The sequence below is a fragment of the Ipomoea nil genome, unplaced genomic scaffold (assembly GCF_001879475.1).
Source record: "Ipomoea nil cultivar Tokyo-kokei standard unplaced genomic scaffold, Asagao_1.1 scaffold0191, whole genome shotgun sequence".
Lineage (NCBI taxonomy): Eukaryota > Viridiplantae > Streptophyta > Magnoliopsida > Solanales > Convolvulaceae > Ipomoea > Ipomoea nil.
In genome coordinates, this window is record NW_017616619.1 from 1,185,188 (window position 1) to 1,204,382 (window position 19,195).

Sequence of the window (19,195 nt, forward strand, 5' to 3'; positions counted from 1 at the left end):
ATCAGTAAAACACTCAATTTGAGTGTGACCATGATTCTTATACAAAATTCCATGTCCAGGGGCTCCCTTCAAGTAACTCAAGATGTGCTCTACAGCTGCCCAATGATCAACAGTTGAGGATGTCATATACTGACTCACAACACTAACAGAGTATGCAATATCTGGACGAGTCACTGTCAAATAGTTCAGCTTTCCAACTAATCTCCTGTACCTCTCAGGATCTTTAAACAATTCCCCCTCCTTTGACAACTGTGTGTTCGGTATGATGAGAGTATTGCATGGTTTAGCACCCAATTTTCCTGTTTCAGAAAGTAAGTCAAGTACATATTTTCGTTGAGAAAGTAATATACCTATTTTACTCCTTATAATTTCAATACCCAAGAAGTACTTCAGTGGCCCCAAATCTTTTGTTTGAAATTGACTATGAAGAAATGTCTTGAGAGATGAGATCCCTTCGGTGTCGCTCCCTATATGACAATGTCATCCACGTAGACTACTAACCAAATAATGCCTGTTTTAGACCACTTGTAAAACATGGAGTGATCTGATTTTCCTTTCACCATCCCAAAGCTCTCAAAAGTTTTGACTAAATTTCCCGAACAAGGCACTAGGACTTTGTTTCAACCCATATAATGACCGACGAAGTTGGCATACTCTCCTTGACTCCCCTTGAGCAACAAACCCAGGAGGTTGCTCCATGTACACTTCTTCGTGAAAATCCCCATGCAAAAAAAAGCATTCTTGATATCAAGCTGATGTAGAGGCCAATCATGAATGGCAGCCATCGAAATGAGTAACCTGATAGAGGTAAGCTTAGCCACAGGAGAAAAAATATCAAAATAATCAATTCCATAAGTTTGGGCATATCCCTTAGCCACAAGACGAGATTTCAGTGAAGCAACAGACCCATCAGAGTTTACTTTGACATTAAACACTCATTTACAACCAATAGGCCTCTTATCAGCAGGCAAGTTAACCAATTCCCAAGTACCATTACGATCCAGAGCATTCATCTCTTCAATCATAGCATTTCGCCACCCAGGATGGGACAAAGCCTCTTTAACAGTTTTAGGAACAGAAATAGAATCAAGAGAAGTCATGAAAGAACAAGAGGCTGGTGACTCACGACCATAAGACACAAAGGAAGACATAGGATAAGTACAACTGCGTTTACCTTTTCTGAGAGCAATTGGAAGGTTACTATCCAAGACTGGATCTAACGATGAAGAGGTGATTTCAGGGAATTGTGCAGGCACCGAGTCAAGGGGAGTAACAGGAGGCGGATCTGGAACAGAGACATTCTGACGAGGTCTACGAGAATATACCTATAAGACAGGAGGGGTAGGAACGGTAGGAATATAGGATGTGACCATATACATCAAAACGTCATTATCCTCCCCCTGACGGATAGCATCTAGAGAGGAAGAGAAAAAAGGAATGTCCTCGTGAAAAGTCACATCAATGGACACAAGGTACCTACCAAGCTCAGGAGAGTAACATATGTACCCCTTTTGCACACGAGAATAACCAAGAAAGACACACTTTAAAAACTTTGGATCTAACTTGGTAACAGTGGGACGAACATCCCGAACAAAACATACACAACCAAATATACGTGGGTCAATATGGAACAAAGACTTTGATGGATAGAGACAATGGAATGGTGTTTTCCCATTCAAGACTGTGGAGGGCATGCGATTGATAAAGAAACAGGCTGTGGAAATAGCATCAGTCCAAAACTGCTTGGGAACACCCATCTGAAATAGCAAGGCCCTTATAGTCTCGAGTAGATGCCTATTTTTGCGCTCAGCCACTCCATTTTGGGACGGTGTGTCGACACAAGAGGACTGATGTAGCATACCCTTCTGAAGCATATAAGAGTTAAAGGGGAACGAAAAATATTCCTTAGTATTATCATTGCGTAAGATTTTAACAGGCACTCCAAACTGGGTTTCAATTTCAGCACAAAACCCACGAAACAAACCAAACAATTCAGAACGACTCTTCATCAAATATAACCACGTCATACGAGAAAAATCATCAACGAATGTAACAAAATACTTGAACCTTGGTTTAGAGGTCACAGAAAACAGTCCCCATACATCATAATGGACTAATTCAAAAGGAGAAGTTGCACGTTTGTGGACTCTAGGACTCAAATGCACGCGATGGTGCTTATAAAACTCACATGACTCGCAAGGTAAAGAAGACAAACTCGGAAATTGAGGACACAATGTCTTTAACAACGGAAGGGAAGGATGACCAAAGCGACAATGAGCATCAAACGGGGTGACAACACTGGAACAAGCCACAGACTCCAGCCTCGTGGTGTCAAGAATATAGAGACCCCAAGACATGTGTCCCTTACTAATCACCCTCTTTGTCATAAGATCCTGAAACAGACAATGGTCCGGAAAGAATGTAACACAACAATTTAACGAACGAGTAAGTTGGCTGACCGAAATTAAATTAAACGAGAAGTTAGGCAGACTCAAGACAGATGACAAGGGGACCGAAGGGACAGGTAAAATGGTATCAGACCTAAGTACACGGGAGGTAGATCCATCTACTAAGGTGATAGGAGGACTATGTGTATGGGGAGAAAATGTGGAAAACAGACTAGAGATACCTATCATATGATCTATGGCTCCTGAGTCTATGATCCATTTGGAAGAAGACGAGAGAAGGCAAGAAGTTGTGTTACCTGAGTTAGCAATAACAGTGACCGAAGATGATGAATGTTTAAGAGAGGCTCGGTACCGAGAAAACTCAGCAAACTCATCAGCCGAGATTGTGACCGACTTAGCAAACATACGATATTGATATTCAGCCATAGCCAAACAAAAAACATATCTCAAATCACACAAAATAGGAACCGGAAGGTGTACGATACAACCTGACTGTTGACCGACGAAGTTGACCGGCGTTGACTTGCGGTTGACCAGCGGATCTGAAAACAAACAACACTACCAGAAGCGTCTCCTCAAGACGAGTCCAACAGTGGCAACGGTGTCTCGATCGGAGATCGGAGGAGGGAGATCTGGCTGGAAAAAGATGCGGCTGTCCAGAGACGGCGGTGGCGCGCGGACGGTGACGATATTCCAGTCGTAGGCTCGCGACGATGATCTAAGACGACCTGTGGTGCAAGAATGGAAGAAAAGCCACAAAAATACGTCAGATCTAAGATTGGCAGTCGCGGCGATGAACTCCGGTGGCGACGGCAACCTCCAGTGGTGACAGCGGCGGCGGAAAGCTAGGGTTTATATTAGGGTTTTGGCTCTGATACCATGTTATGAAATAGAAGAATGTATTATTTCCTGTACATCCTCTCAAAGAATACACAACACAACCCTATATATACAAGCTAGAAGATACCAAACAAGGAAACAAGTTTCCAAGAGACTAGACTGCCTAATATATATATATATATATATATATATATATATATATATATATATATATATATATATATATATATATATACACACACACACACACACACTTTAACAACCCTCAATAGACAATGGTTTTTAACCATTGTCTTTAATATAAAAGACAACGGATAAAAACCATTGTCTTTGAGTATGACTTACAACAACACTGCTTTAACAACATATTTTTTACCTAAAAGGCAATGGTTTTTAACCGTTGTCTATGTACATTTTTTCTTGTAGTGGGGATCCCCTATCTCCCTATCTATTTATTCTCATGATGGAAGCTCTTAGTGCAAGGGGAGGGCTTCACAGAATTGTAATCTCTAAGGGTGCCCCGGAAATAACTCATCTTTTATTCACAGACGACGGTTTCTTGTTCTGCAGGGCTAACTCTCTAGAGGTTGGCATCATGAAAGAAATCCTCAAAGAGGTCTCTGAGGCGTTAGGATAGTGCACAAATTTCAACAAATCATCTTTATTCTTTAGCAAAAATGTGGATGTTGTGTCTAAAGAGGTGGTCAAGAAAATTCTAAACATCAATGAAGGATCAGTCAAGTACATTGGATTACCATCTCAGGTGGGGAGGAAAAAGAATGAGATCCTAGGCTTCATTAAGGACAAGGTGTTGGCTAGGATTAATGGTTAGAATAACATATTTATTTTTAAAGCTGGAAGAGAGATCCTGATAAAAAACGTCATGCAGGCCATACCATTCTATGCCATGAGTATAAAGGGATTAATTGAAAGAGCTGACAAGATTTATGTAAGCCGAAGAGTGAAGGTGGAATGGGATATGATTTCGGAGAATCAGGGACTTCAATTTTACACTTTTGGGTGAATAGGCTAGGAGATTTATTAACTACCCAAATTCTTTGGTCACCAAAGTTTTCAAAGCCAAATACTTGAGGAATTCCTCTTTTTTGGAAACTAAGCTAAGAGGCAATCCATCCTTTGTCTGGAAAGTATTCTGGAAACTCAGTCCACTTTAAAAGCCAACTGCAGGTGGAGTGTGGGCGATCCATCGCTTCCTAACTTAGCTTCTCCTTATGTTATGACAGCTAGGCTAGGCTAGGCTAGACTACCTGAGAGATATTACAGTTGATTCGTTACATTGTTGGCTGAGGATAGGTTGAATTGGGACAAGGATATTGTAAATGATATTTTTGAGAGAGAAGACAGAACACCATTCTGAGCATTCCAGTGCCCCAAAATAATTACCCTGATCAACTGATTTGGGGGAATTTTTTTCAGTGAAAAATTGTTATAAAATCCTTGTTAACAAATTGAGTAGTGGTGTGCCTTTGGAGTTTGGACTGGACCCGAGTGTGGGAGCTATCTATCCTTCCCATGGTCAAAGTGTTTGTGTGGCAAGCTTGCACAAGTATTCTTCCTATTCCTACTATAGATATCCTCACTGGAAACAAAGTGAACTGCCCAAGTCTTTGTTGTTTATGTGGCAAAGTAAGAGAGACCATCCCCACACTGGATTCTGGATTCTTTTTCCTTCTATCTACTACTAATCATGTGTTGGGGGATTTGTACACAACAGCTTTATTTTTGTTAAACAATCAGGAAAATAGTTAATACATTCTCTTGTATTAGCTTTAGTTAATACATTCTCTTGTATTAGCTTTATTTTTGTTAAACGATCCGTGAACACAACTCACTTGCTAGTCCAAGAGCTGTGTTCTCTACTAGTTGTAGGGACTGGTTTCACAATCCTCCTGTTTTCCTTTCTAAAGTTGTAACTTCGGTAGCTTATCAATGATATGTTAGTCAGTTTGATTTCAAAAAAAAAAAAAAAAAAAAAAAAATTGTGAACCAAACAATCCGTATGACTTTCATTTTGATTCCTTGTGTCTAACCCATGAATCAAAAACACCCTAAGAATTGAAAATAAAAACCACCTATGAGATGTCAATGGTAATATACTTGATTGCTGACAGTATTCAGCATCACATCTCAACATTTCATTAACTAACCTGACCTGACAAAAACAATTGCCAAAACTACAGAGCCAAAAACGAAGTAAAGCAAAATAGCAATGTTTTCCAGCTACACTAATTATTTTTATTATTTTTTTTTCTCCACTTTAATCCATGCCAAGTAATCAGTCTTGGAATTTCCAGGGTGAACACCAGAGTTCTCTTGATAAACAAAAACCAAATCATTCTCAAATTCAAACCCGGAAGATGCATTACTTGGTGTCATTTTTTCAGCTTGAGTTTTTAGATATTTCCAGGGTACATCATCTGTCCATGTAAAGACCATACCAGAGTGGAATTAATTAATGATCAAAACTACTTAATAAAACATAGCTTTGACATTTACCTGTAGACGTATCATGCAGGCAAGGGGGTAGTAGATTCTCTCATCTTAGCAGTCTTTGCATGTAACCTTGCCATGAATTTTGGATTTGCTTTAAGTCTCTGCTTGGCATACGCAGTGCGAGCATCCTCCACAATTTTATTTGCTTTTCCAGCCTCCTCAATCAAAGATAATAGAGTCCTAAGGCAATCCTTTCTATTCTCCTCACGATCCTCAAACCTGATAACATAATCCAATTCCTTTTTAATCAAACATATAAAGTGAAGCATAGGACAGGGTGCAAAATCAAGGTCAATATAATTGCCACATGTGACCTTACCTTTCACTTGTGATGGTAAGTTCATCTCTCCCAGGATGGTAACGTTTTCCAACCAATTCTCTCAAACGGCGAAATTGATGTTTAGATAGGCCAAGTTCTTTGACTGTAACAGCCAATTTCACCTTTCTATTTTTTGGGTGCCATGCATCACCACCTGGAGCAAAAACTACCCTAGTTTGCCACCTAAGGATTGGCCCCTCACCAGGTGGGTCATCCACATCCTTTTTATTATCAGCAACGGTAGACTCATCAAATTCCAAAGGTTCCTTCTCCATGAGTTTACCACATTCCAGAACCATTTGATCCTCAAATTCCTTGAACAATGCATAACCTTCTTCAGCTTCAAGCTCACCTTTTTCAACCATGTCAGATATCTCATCAAGTCTTTTAGCCACCTTCTCCTTAATCTCATCTATGAAAACAGAAAATGAAAAAGATTAAAACCAATGAACCATACAGAAATCTTGAGGGCCAAGCTACAGTTACTCAAAATATGAAGACCGAAATGCATTCTGATAGAAAACAGCAAAGAAAAAGAAACTCAGTTTTGTTATTCAGTGGTATAGTGAGAAAGTAGAAACAACATATAAAGTTTACTTTGGAGAGATCTGATGAATTAAAGAAATTCTCAAGATACTACAGTCAACTAATGAATTCTAGCATTAATTTCAATAAGAGAACTCCACAGCCATAAGTGACACATCTTGAACAACCAGTTTCATAAGTGAGACATTTCATTCAGCTAAAAAGGTAGCAGATATTGGCCCTGTTTGGTAAAAAATTGGCCTATAGGCCAATTTTGGCTTATTTGACCACTATTAATTGTTTGATTTAGTTAAAATATCAATATAAATGTTTGGTTAATTAGCTTTTTATAACTCCAAAAGGCTAAAATTCAAAAAGCTACTCCAAGCAACTTTTTAAATTAGCCTTTTGATAAAAGAAATTATACCAAACAGCTATCAGCTAACAGCTAATTTACCAAACACTTTTCTACAATCAGCTAATGTTATCAACTATTTATATCATCTAATTAACACAATCAGCTAACTGCTAACAGCTATCAGCTAACAGCCATTTTACCAAACAGGGCCGTTCTCATACATATCGATTGGCCTGAACTCTTACCTTGGACTGCAATCCCTTCTGTTCTTTTCTATTGCATTTACTTTCCTAACTTTTCCCTTCCAAGAATGTAGAAAGGGCCAACAAAATGAAAGAAAATTCCTTGTTGAACTTGTTGAAACCCTAGGCCCGTTACAGTGGGCCCATTAGGTTATAGCTAGTTTTCAGTATAAATTATTGTAATCTGTACAGTTCTACATTGAGAAATAGATGAAACCCTTCACAATTTCACATGGTATCAGAGCCTAAACCCTAGATAGTTTTTCCCCTCTCTTCCCCGCCGCCGCGCCGCCGCCGCCGCCACCGAAGTTTCACTGCCGCCGCGACTGGTCTTCTCTCTCCGACCTCTGCCTGGTGGTTCTTCTCCCAAACCGAGACCACAGGCCTCACCGGAGCTCCGTCGCGAGTCTGTGCCCAGAGTCTGGTCGCCATCCGCCGCCGCACGTGCCGTCGCCGTCGCCGGGAACCGCCGCTGTTTTCCGGCCATAACTCTCTCCTCCGATCTCCGATCGAGACGCCGTCACCACAATTGGACTCGTCTCGACGAGACGCTTCCGGGAGTGTTGACCGTTTTCCTCGCCACCGCCCCGCCGCCGCCGTTCTCCGGCCACCGCCGCCGCCGCCGCCGGTCACCGCCGGTCAGAGAGAAACAGACAGTGTGTTTTTTCTTTTTGGGTAATCTCTATGGCTTCCTTTACCTCTTATCCCACCATTACTATGGACAAATTGGTTGGGAGTGAAAACTACACTTCGTGGGCCGCTTCTGTGACACTCTGGTTCAAAGGCCAGGGGATGTCTGATCATCTAACCAAAAAGGTTGGGGAAATTGAAGAGTCGAAGAAATCAGATTAGGAGAAGTCAGACGCGTTATTGTGCAATATGTTGTGGCAATCCATTGACCCTAAATTATATCTTATTTACAAGTCTTATGACACTTGTTATGATGTGTGGAATAAAGCTAAGTCATTGTATACTAATGATGTCCAAAGGCTATATTCCCTTGTATCTAATATGCTTAACTTCCGTTCCACTGCTGATATGAGTACACAGGATTTCTTGGGTCGGATGGAAGCTTTACAGCAGGAGTATCATAATTTACTTCCATATCAGGAGACGTCAGAATGTCATATGAAGCAGTATGATAAGTTCTTTATGGTGATGACCTTGGCTACCCTTCGGCCTGACCAGGTTCACATTCGTGATCAGATTTTATCCAGTCCTAGTGTGCCTACCTACACTGACGCTGCTGCCAGACTGCTTCGTATTGCCTCAACTCCCTCAGTTGAACCTATTGGAGAGTCATCAGTTCTAGCTACTCGGGCTGTGGATAGAGGACCTTCTGGACCATCTAGTGGTGGTGGTGGTTGTCGTGGCAAACGTCCTCGGTGTGAATACTGCCACAAAGATGGTCATACCAAAGATCGTTGTTGGAAGTTACATGGTCGGCCTCCCCGTTCTGTTAATCTGGCCCAGGCTGCTGCATCCGAGAGTCAGACTCATGAGCCAACCTCTACCCCAGTTGAGATGACCTCTAGGGAATATGAAGAGTATCTCCAACTTAAAGCAGCGTCCCGCCTTGAATCTTCCACACCTAATGCTGGTACTTCCTCTTTGGTTTGTCTTTCACACGCCAATACTCCAAACTCTTGGATATTGGACTCAGGTGCTTCAGATCATATTTCTGGTAACCTTTCTCTTTTGCATAATGTGTCTAAGTCTAAGACTTTACCCATGGTCACCTTAGCTAATGGTCATCAAACACCAGCAATTGGTGTTGGTCAGGCTTCCCCTATATCGTCTTTTTCCTTGGAGTCTGTTTTATATGTCCCTAACAGTCCCTTCAACCTTATCTCTGTGAGTAAAATTACCCGTACTCTCAATTGTTCCATAACCTTTTGTGCTGATTCGGTTGTTGTGCAGGATCGCAGTACGGGGAGGGTGATTGGTACCGGCAATGAGTCACAGGGCCTCTATTACATGCGGGGTGGTGATGTTGCTGCTTCTGCCTCTACAGAGTCTCCTTTACTTATTCATAGTCGTTTGGGTCATCCTAGTCTCTCTAAACTAAAACGGATGGTCCCAGGTCTGTCTGTTGAGTCTCTTGATTGTGAGTCGTGTCATCTTGGAAAGCAATCACGTCAGTCTTTTCCGAGAAGAGTCAATAATCGGGCTGCGTCCCTCTTTGATTTAGTTCATTCAGATATATGGGGTCCTTGTCGTGTCAACTCTATTTTGGGTTTTCGTTATTTCGTAACCTTTATTGATGATTATTCAAGGTGCACTTGGGTTTTCCTTATGAAAGATCGTTCTGAATTGTTTTAGATTTTTCAAACTTTTTGTGCTGAAATACAAACTCAATTTGGCAAACTCATTCGTGTTTTGCGTAGTGACAATGCTAAAGAATATCTCTCTCATCCTTTTCAGTCATATATGACATCTCGTGGTATATTGCATCAAAGGTCATGTGTTTACACACCTCAGCAGAATGGGGTGGCTGAGCGTAAGAATAGACATCTAGTAGAAATTGCCCGTACTATGTTGTTACACTCCCATGTTCATTCTCAATTCTGGGCTGATGCTATCCTTACTGCTTGTTACCTGATCAATCGCATGCCATCTTCTGCTCTTAACAATGACACCCCATATTCCATTGTGTGTCCTTCTGTTGATCCTTTCCCTATTCAACCTCGTGTTTTTGGGTGTGTTTGTTTTGTTCATGACATGACTCCAGGTCGATCCAAATTAGATCCTAAAGCAGTCAAGTGTGTCTTTTTGGGTTATTCCCGTGTCCAAAAGGGTTATAGGTGTTATTCTCCAGCACTAAAGCGTCACTTTGTATCCGCAGATGTCACCTTTATTGAGTCCACACCATTTTTCCAGTCCTCATCAGGAGACACGATCCCTGTCTCTGAGGTGCTCCCCATACCTTATCTTGGTCCACTTCCTCTTGTCCAGTCCACTGTTCCTCCAGCTCAACCGACTCCTCTTAACCCGCCCCTTCAGGTTTATCACCGGCGTCCTCGCCCTGCAGTTCCTGAGGTCCCTAGTGACTTGCCAGTGCTGTCCGATCCTCCGGCTGCGGTTCCACCACTTCCACTGCAATCTGACACTGATCTCACTGAGGCACCTATTGCTGTTCGAAAAGGTACACGTTCTACTCGTAACCCCCATCCTATATATACCTTTCTGAGTTATCACCGTGTCTCGTCCCCTTACTTTGCATTTCTTTCTCACCTATCTTCTGTGTCTATACCCAAATCCACTTGTGAGGCTCTCTCGGATCCAGGTTGGCGTCAAGCCATGTTAACAGAAATGGAGGCCCTCCAGTCTAGTGGCACGTGGGAGTTGGTTCCTCTTCCTCCTGGTAAAACTGTGGTTGGTTGTAGATGGATTTATACGGTGAAAGTGGGCCCTGATGGCGCAATTGATCGTCTTAAGGCTCGTCTGGTGGCAAAAGGCTATACTCAGATTTTTGGTTTGGATTATACTGATACTTTTTCCCCGGTTGCTAAAATTGCTTCAATTCGTTTACTTTTGTCTTTGGCAGCCATTCATCATTGGGACTTACACCAGCTGGATATCAAAAATGCCTTTCTTCATGGTGATCTTCACGAAGAGGTTTATATGGAGCAACCACCTGGGTTTGTTGCTCAGGGGGAGTCTGGTATGGTATGTAAACTTCGCCGTTCTTTATATGGTTTAAAGCAATCTCCACGAGCTTGGTTTGGAAGGTTTAGTTCTGTGGTGTGTGAGTTTGGTATGACAAGAAGTGCAGTTGATCATTCTGTTTTCTATCGTCATTCTAATGAGAAATGCATATACCTTGTAGTATATGTGGATGACATTGTTATTACAGGGAGTGATCAAGAGGGCATATTTCAGTTGAAGAAGTATCTCTTTAGTCGGTTCCAGACTAAGGACTTGGGTAAGCTAAAATACTTTCTTGGAATTGAAGTGGCTCAATCTAGCAGTGGTGTTGTTATTTCTCAAAGGAAGTATGCCTTGGATATCTTAGAAGAAACTGGCATGCTGGACAGTAGACCGGTTGATAATCCAATGGATCCGAATGTTAAACTCCTACCAGGACAGGGGGAGCCATTGCCTGACCGAAAGCGATATAGGAGATTGATTGGAAAACTGAATTATCTCACGATCACACGACCGGATATCTCCTTCGCAGTTAGTGTGTTGAGTCAGTTTCTTGAGACACCTTGTGATTCTCATTGGGATGTTGCTGTTCGTGTTCTAAGGTATATCAAGAGAGCACCAGGACAAGGCTTAGTATACGAAGATAGAGGACATTCACAAGTTGTTGGGTATTGTGATGCAGATTGGGCTGGTTGCCCGTTTGACAGACGCTCTACTTCAGGTTATTGTATTCTTATTGGAGGTAATCTCATATCTTGGAAAAGTAAGAAGCAGGATGTGGTTGCTAGGTCCAGTGCTGAAGCAGAATATCGAGCCATGGCGCTTGCCACATGTGAGCTTATGTGGCTTAAACACCTACTACAAGAATTGCAATGTGGCAATGTTGCCCAAATGACGTTGATATGTGACAATCAAGCAGCTCTACACATCGCGTCAAATCCTGTTTATCATGAGAGGACTAAACACATTGAGGTTGACTGTCACTTCATTAGAGAGAAGATTGTGCCAGGGTGTATTAAAACTAGCTTTGCTAATTCTGCAGATCAGTTAGCTGATATCTTGACGAAATCCCTTAGAGCTCCTAGAGTTGAATATATTTGTAACAAGCTAGGAGCTTATGATCTATACTCTCCAGCTTGAGGGGGAGTGTTGAAACCCTAGGCCCGTTACAGTGGGCCCATTAGGTTATAGCTAGTTTTCAGTATAAATTATTGTAATCTGTACAGTTCTACATTGAGAAATAGATGAAACCCTTCACACTTTCACAGAACTAAATAATCTTTTTTTAAGTCCCCTACTAGTGGGAAGGCCAATACACACAAGCACCCACCACCAATCAGAAAACAGTCAAAGTGGAGGTTCAAAGAAAGAAATATTGTAGGCAGGATTTAATACAGGGATTTTTGGCACTTGGTGTTGAAAATTTATTTGTGAAAGGGGAAAAAGTTGAAAGAATTTATGATCGTTGTGGATTTACTATTTTTACAAATTGGTGATCCACTGATCCCTAAGTCAGATATCATTGGAAATCTGTGTGGTGCAGAATGTTCTCATTCCTTTAGTTGAAATGATTAACTGTAAACATTTTCTCACAATTTTCAAGGTATCAAAATGACTACCCTAATAAACCCAGGCAAAACGAGTTCAATAATGCCAAAATACATCATGCTTCCATTGCTTTTGATAAGGATCAATGGATCATTGAACGTACCAGGTAGAAGCTTATCCCACTGAAGCATGTCCTCTAAGATTTCTTCACACTCCTTGGTATCCTTGAGATGCCCATGAGCAATAGCCTCACTAATCATATCATCCCACTTTTTGTCATCCATGTTGAAATACTCATCATGTGCCATTCTCTTCTTCACAATTTCTGGTGCATCATACAAATTATCAATCTCTTCATCAGTTGAGTGAGCATCCTCAAAACCTTCCTCAAATTCTTCATCATCGACACTATCCAAAGGCTCCATTCGTTTCATCCGGAAGTCCTCCAATAACTCATCATCTGTGTCATCATGCTTTCCGCTTAATCTTCTCTTCATAATTGCTTCAACGATATTGGGAAGAACATCCTTCTTATCACCATCAAAGTAGTCCAGTAGCAACCCTTTTAGCTCTGCAACAGTATAAAACAAAAAAGCGACAGTGATGTGATAAATTACACTTACTGCCAAGTTTCCTACACCTGCATTGTTTCAGAAGCCCTGTTTCAATGATAAAATCTCTATGCTCTCAAATTAAAATTTCTAGATCTCTATATATTATAGTTAACAACCAAACTGGACAAAAACTTAGTACAACATTTAACAATCCATACTACAAATAATTTACCAATATTATTTTTTAAAAAGCAACTTTCTACAAAAAGAAAGGAATCTTTTAGAAAAAAAAAATATTTTAAACCTTTGTTGTTGACATCTTCAACCTCAACCGGAAGCTGACTGTTCTTAAGTTGAGTTGAGCTGGTTTCCTCTGGCTGGCGGGCAGGTTCAAGCTTGTTAGGGATGGATGAACCTTCATTTTCAGATGATGAGAAAAACCTAAACTTAGAAGTGAGAGGATTGTAAAGTGGAGTATTGAGTATACTATTCCTCCTAAAGCTGATCTGATTAGGGCATTCAATGTTGCGAGAGAGATTGCGAGAGCAGAGAACAAGAGCTCTTCTCATGGTGTTAGGGTTTCTGCAAATTTTCACAATCATATCAGTAAGTATTACTAAAATGAATGTTTAACTACATAGCACAATCAAAATGACAATGCAATATGTTAGAAATGACTAGTTCAATAAAATCAGAAATCATGCATATTCCAAAATGCCTCTACTCGTTTTAAATTTTTTGTGTCATCCCAGTGAAGGATATGTGCTAGAAAATTGAACTTAATACAACCCTAGGATGGCAATTAGCAAATCTCCATAAGTAACTCGGACATTTACTGAACCATTTAATCAATTAAAGAATTGGACAATCCAAACCCATTACCCATCCTCACCAAAAATAAGTTAGTTCTGCATAAACAATAAACAACCCAAAATGCAAAAATTATGCATGTAAACATAAGGTATGAGCGAGAAAATTGATACATACATACAGAAATTTTGGAAGCTTCTTTTCTATAATTTTGAGGCAAGTAAGGTTATCATACACCTCAACTTGGAGCTAGTAATGTTGTTCCTGAGGAAGTTTGATAAGTGGGAGACGATAGCCATAGAAAGAATGATAGCATTATGTTTCACTTTTCTTTCTTTTTTTTACTTTCTAAGTGTATGAAATTAGCCCCCTTACCCAAGTTTGTACATCATTCAAGGGATGGACATGGGTAGGGATGGACAGGGAGCATATTCCCCAGTCTAGAGCAATCGAAACAGGTTGGTTTACCTCGTCACTCAACAAAAGTAACATACTAATTTGTGATTTAAGTCGTGCTTAATGCATATGGTTATAACAAAATATGAAGTAGTGGAAGGCAATATACCATCACTACCATCATAAGAGCTATATAGTTACACCATACTCAGCAGAACAAAAGCTTGGTTAGGTTGTGTTCAAAATAATGATCTTTTCCACTTCTCCTGATTATTATTTAAAAGAAAAGCAAATTAAACTCAAAATTGCAAACCAAAGTATCATGAAAGCCAGATACACCAATGTGAGATGAGTTAGCAGATCATATTCTGAGTGTAAACATATTCCTAGTAAGCAAGATCAAATCCAAAAATAGAATTCATGTTTAGCAATGGAAATGTACAGAGCAGTACAGATTCATCAAATAACAAAAACATCAGTATGAACAATCCACACGGCAAAATCAGCAGTAAGCAATCATATATTAACAATCCAATTCACACGGCATAGAGTTCATTCACTCACACGACCATATCAAGACCTCGTCTGTCACTCAGTCCCTACTCCCTACTCCCTACTCCATAGATTTCAATGACCAAGACATACCCAGATTTGCAGATTCGCAGGAGAGGGAGGGAGGCAGCGTCGTCGCAGACTTTGTCGTCTTCTGCTTGCTTCGTCGCAGATTCGCGGGTGGGGAGGGGGGGGCGAGAGGCGTCGTCGTCGTAGTTGGGACAGAGAGGAGATTGGAGATTCGTCGTTCTGTGAAATGCTGGTTTAAGAAATAGGGTTTTAGGGATTTTTTTAGATGTTAGCACATAAAAGACTTTCTTAGGAACAAGGTTCAAATTAGTCTAATTTGAAAGTATAATTAGGTCATTGAATAAAAATATATAATTAGATTATTAAACACTTTAAATGTATGTAATTTTACTTAATAGTAGATTAAGTATTCTTTGTTCGTTTAATGGTCCATAAAAATTGGTAAGAATTGAACTCGAGTTATCTCGAAATTCTCCCTCATAAAAAAAGACTCATTTGCCATTTAAGCTATCTTATTGGATTATCTATTTTATTGTCTATTTATATGAATAGTGATTTGACATTTTAAATAATTTTTAATAATAAACTTTAAAAGAATTTAAAAAAAAAAAAAAAAAAAACGCTGGGGTGGGTGCTGGCAACCGCCTCCCCCTCCTTTTCATCTCCAGTTAGAGATGAAGAGGAGGGGAAGGGGGTGGCCGACGGCGACCCCAGCCTTTTTATTTTTTATTTATTTTCATTAAATAAGCTCCCTGGGTTGCTACTTAAATACGATGCATGCAACCAATATGGAAACATTCAGAAACCATGAAAATACACTGATAGAAGTATATGTAATTAAGGAACACCAAGATTCAAAATGTTCAGATACATAATTTTGAAGCTAAAGAATAGAAGACATACTATCCCACCAGTGTAAGTGCTTATGGACCCATTTGCCATTAGGATTACAGATGCAAGTTCATTGATATATTAAAAAACAAATAAATAAAAAATAAAAAGGTTGGGGTAGCCGCCGGCCACCTCCTTTGTCTCCAATTCAACCGGAAACAAAGGAAGGGGGAAGGGGGTGGCCGGACGTTTCTTTTTTTAAAAGAAAAAAATTAATTTTTATTTTTAATATTTATTATTAAAAATTATTTAAAATACCAACTCACCATCCATATAAGAAGGCAACCTTATTAAACTTATGGTAACTCGCTAGCAAGTGAAATTGCATACATTGGGGTGTTTAGTGACTTAATTGCACTTTTTTTCGTTCAGTGACCTTATTGCACTTTTTTTTTTTCGTTCAGTGGCCTTATTGCACTTACATGTTACGTCCAGTGGCTAATTTGGACCTTATTCTTAAATATAATATTGATGGTGATTATCATTGTTGGTTTTATGACTTTTGGGCAGTCAACGGCAGGTCAACACTACCGTTAAAATGACAAGAAAGTATGATAAATATATGGAGAAAATATATGAACTTTTTATTGATGAATATTTCTATGTGAAAACTAAAAGTTGGCTCACTTTCCCCCATGGAGGGAATAAGAATTCTAGACTCCTCATATGGGGAGTCTTAGTTACATAATAACACCTAATTCTATTATACTAGGAATAATGAGTCCAATTCTAATTATATTGGGAATAACATGCTCAATACTTAACAAGCTCTTGGGCTGCTCTGTATCATGTTTTTATTGGGCTTCCTTGATCCAATTGCTTTCTTAGGCCGGTCCATGTGACCCAGCCCTAGTATACTATTCATCATATAGTCCCCCACTTTTTAGAGATTTCATGAAGTCGATGTCTCAAGAAAGTATATTAATATGCAAATTCACGAGAGGGCAAAAGAAGGTATTCTCTAAAAGGCTCTTTTTTTTTTAAGGTCGAATATTTGTGCACATTTATATAGACACTAGTTTTTTACGCACATTGCGCGATTGGGATAATGCCCAATGTTTTTTTTTTTTTTTTAAATAAGTACTTTAAAGTATATCAAGTCAAAATTATATTGGAATTGTTCATGCATAGATAATTGAATGTTGAATTTGCATATTTAAATAGATAAGTCTAAGCTTACAAATGCAAGATAATATAGTCAAGATTGATTATAATTGTCAATAAAATAATTGTATAGGTATGGTTGAAACCAAATACGGGACATAAGGGAGAGCAAATAAAAATTAGGGCATAAAATATTAAATATATACTAATATTGAAGAGTTAACTACTAATTGCCAAACAATGACATTGCGAGGTAGTTTCTTACTTCAATTTGTTGTGTGATTTGAATACTCTTTTGTCAATAAATCCCCAAGTAGTTACCCTTAGGTCATTTTACATGTTAATCTAAACACCTAATTTTTTCAAATATCTTTTTATCACCGTTGATATAATTCGTCGATCAAATCCGCTAACGCTAATCGCTAACTGCGGATTGTCAAACAAAGACATTGCGATGTAGTTCTCACTTCAATTTGTTGTGTGATTTGAATACTCTCTTTGTCAACAAATCCCTCAAGTAGTTAATATGATTGGTTTTATTAATGTTTTTTCATGGTATTAATAAAATACTTGGTAAATAAATATATAACATTATTTTGTATATAACTTTGATATTTAATTAAAAAATAATGCACAAAAAAAAAGATAATAAACAATATAGTGAATATAATCAATTGATGAATTTGAATGTAAAGAATTTTTAAATTGGGGAAATATAAAGACAATATAGCTAATAAAATTATTTCTCTTAATTAATTTATTGATAATGAATAATTTTTTTCAATAAAGACATTGTAGGGACAATGTAGCGAATATAATCAATTAATGAAAATTTGAATGTAAAGAATTTTTATATTGGAGAAAAATAAAGACAATATGACTAATAAAATTATTTCTCTTATTTAATTTATTGATAATGAATAACTCTTTTTGAATAAAGACATGTAGACACAATTCTAAATTAAAAAAATGCATATGTATTATTTTTTTTGTTGTAGCTACTAAATTACTATTATTATTTAATTTAATAAGAGTACTAATTATGCCAACTTTGATTGGTATGAGGTTCGAACCTAAGACCTTTTTATTGAAATCAATGAGTAAGTTAACGATGAACTAACAGAAATTAACGAAAAAGATAATATTTAACGGATAATCATATTCATTAAGGATAAATTAGGAAATCCTAAGGAAAAATTAAAATCTGATCAATCTGAGCCATTCATTTGATTAAAAAATTTGACCGCTATTTAGATTCACCCAAGTGCCCGATATTCAGATTCAGTGCTAGATCGAGAAGTGCCTGTTTACTTTTTACTTCGCCATGAAATAAGTGAGTCACCCAAGAAGAAACAATAACCAGTCGTTGAACGACGATCAGTAGGGTCTCCAGCCCAATTAGCATCAGAGTAGACAGACAAGGTTAATGAGGAGTGCGCAGAGAAATGAAGACCATACACAAGAGTACCTTTAACATATCGTAAGATGCGGAGCACAGCAGTAAAGTGAATCATACGAGGATTTGTCATAAATTGACTTACTACGTGAACAGCATAAGAAATATCCAGGTGAGTTACTGTAAGATAAACAAGGCTACCAACCAGTTGCCTGTATAATGTGGGATCAACAAGGGGTGTGCCATCAAAAGGTGTTAATTTAACATTTGTGTCCAATGGTGTAGATGTAGTACTAGAATCTGTTATACCAGCCCTGAGAGTAGATCAGCAGCATATTTAGCTTGAGATAAATAGTAGCCATTAGAAGTGGAAGAAACTTCAAGACCTAGAAAATAGCTAAGAGGTCCCAAATCCTTCATTTCAAAGTGTTGATTAAGATAACGTTGGACATCAAAAATAACCATGGAATCATCACCTGTAATAATCATATCATCTACATAGAGTAACAAGAAAACAACACTCTTGTTAGTATGGCGAACAAACAAAGCAGAATCATGAGGACTAGAGGTGAAACCAAACTGCGCAATCGTGGAGCTGAATTTCGCAAACCATGCACGAGGCGCTTGTTTAAGTCCATATAACGCACGCTGAAGTAAACAAACTTGTTTTGAATTATGAGAGTATCCAGGTGGGGGATGCATATAAACTTCTTCATCAAGATTGCCATTGAGAAAAGCATTCTTAACATCCATCTGGAGAAGAGGCCAATGTTTAATTGCAGCAATAACTAAAAGATTACGAATAGAGGTCAAACGAGCAACCGGAGCAAATGTTTCCTCATAATCAATGACATACTCTTGAGTGTAGCCTTTAGCGACCAACCGAGCTTTATAACTGTAACACCCCAGATTTTCAAGACTTTTAAAACTTATATAATAAAGATAGAATCTCATTAAATCTCAAAATACGATACAAAGAGTACGGGGTGCTATGCCACACCCGAGCTAGAGAACTCGGGTGCACAGGCTAAATTCTAAAACCTCAATCAGTATCAATACT

At 38.9% G+C, this 19,195-nt stretch overlaps 1 protein-coding gene across 1 annotated transcript; it reads right to left on the reverse strand.

Annotated features, from left to right (window-relative positions):
* Positions 1 to 5,248: 5,248 nt before the first annotated feature.
* LOC109188018 lies at positions 5,249 to 18,888 on the reverse strand. Its single transcript, XM_019338483.1, has 7 exons — positions 18,445 to 18,888; positions 14,808 to 15,055; positions 13,261 to 13,538; positions 12,566 to 12,973; positions 6,082 to 6,493; positions 5,766 to 5,981; positions 5,249 to 5,686 (listed from the first exon to the last, which is right to left on the reverse strand). Exons 1-6 carry the CDS (start codon positions 18,886 to 18,888, stop codon positions 5,777 to 5,779), a joined length of 1,995 nt encoding a protein of 664 aa, XP_019194028.1. The 3' UTR covers positions 5,249 to 5,686; positions 5,766 to 5,776.
* Between the last annotated feature and the right edge of the window lie 307 nt (positions 18,889 to 19,195).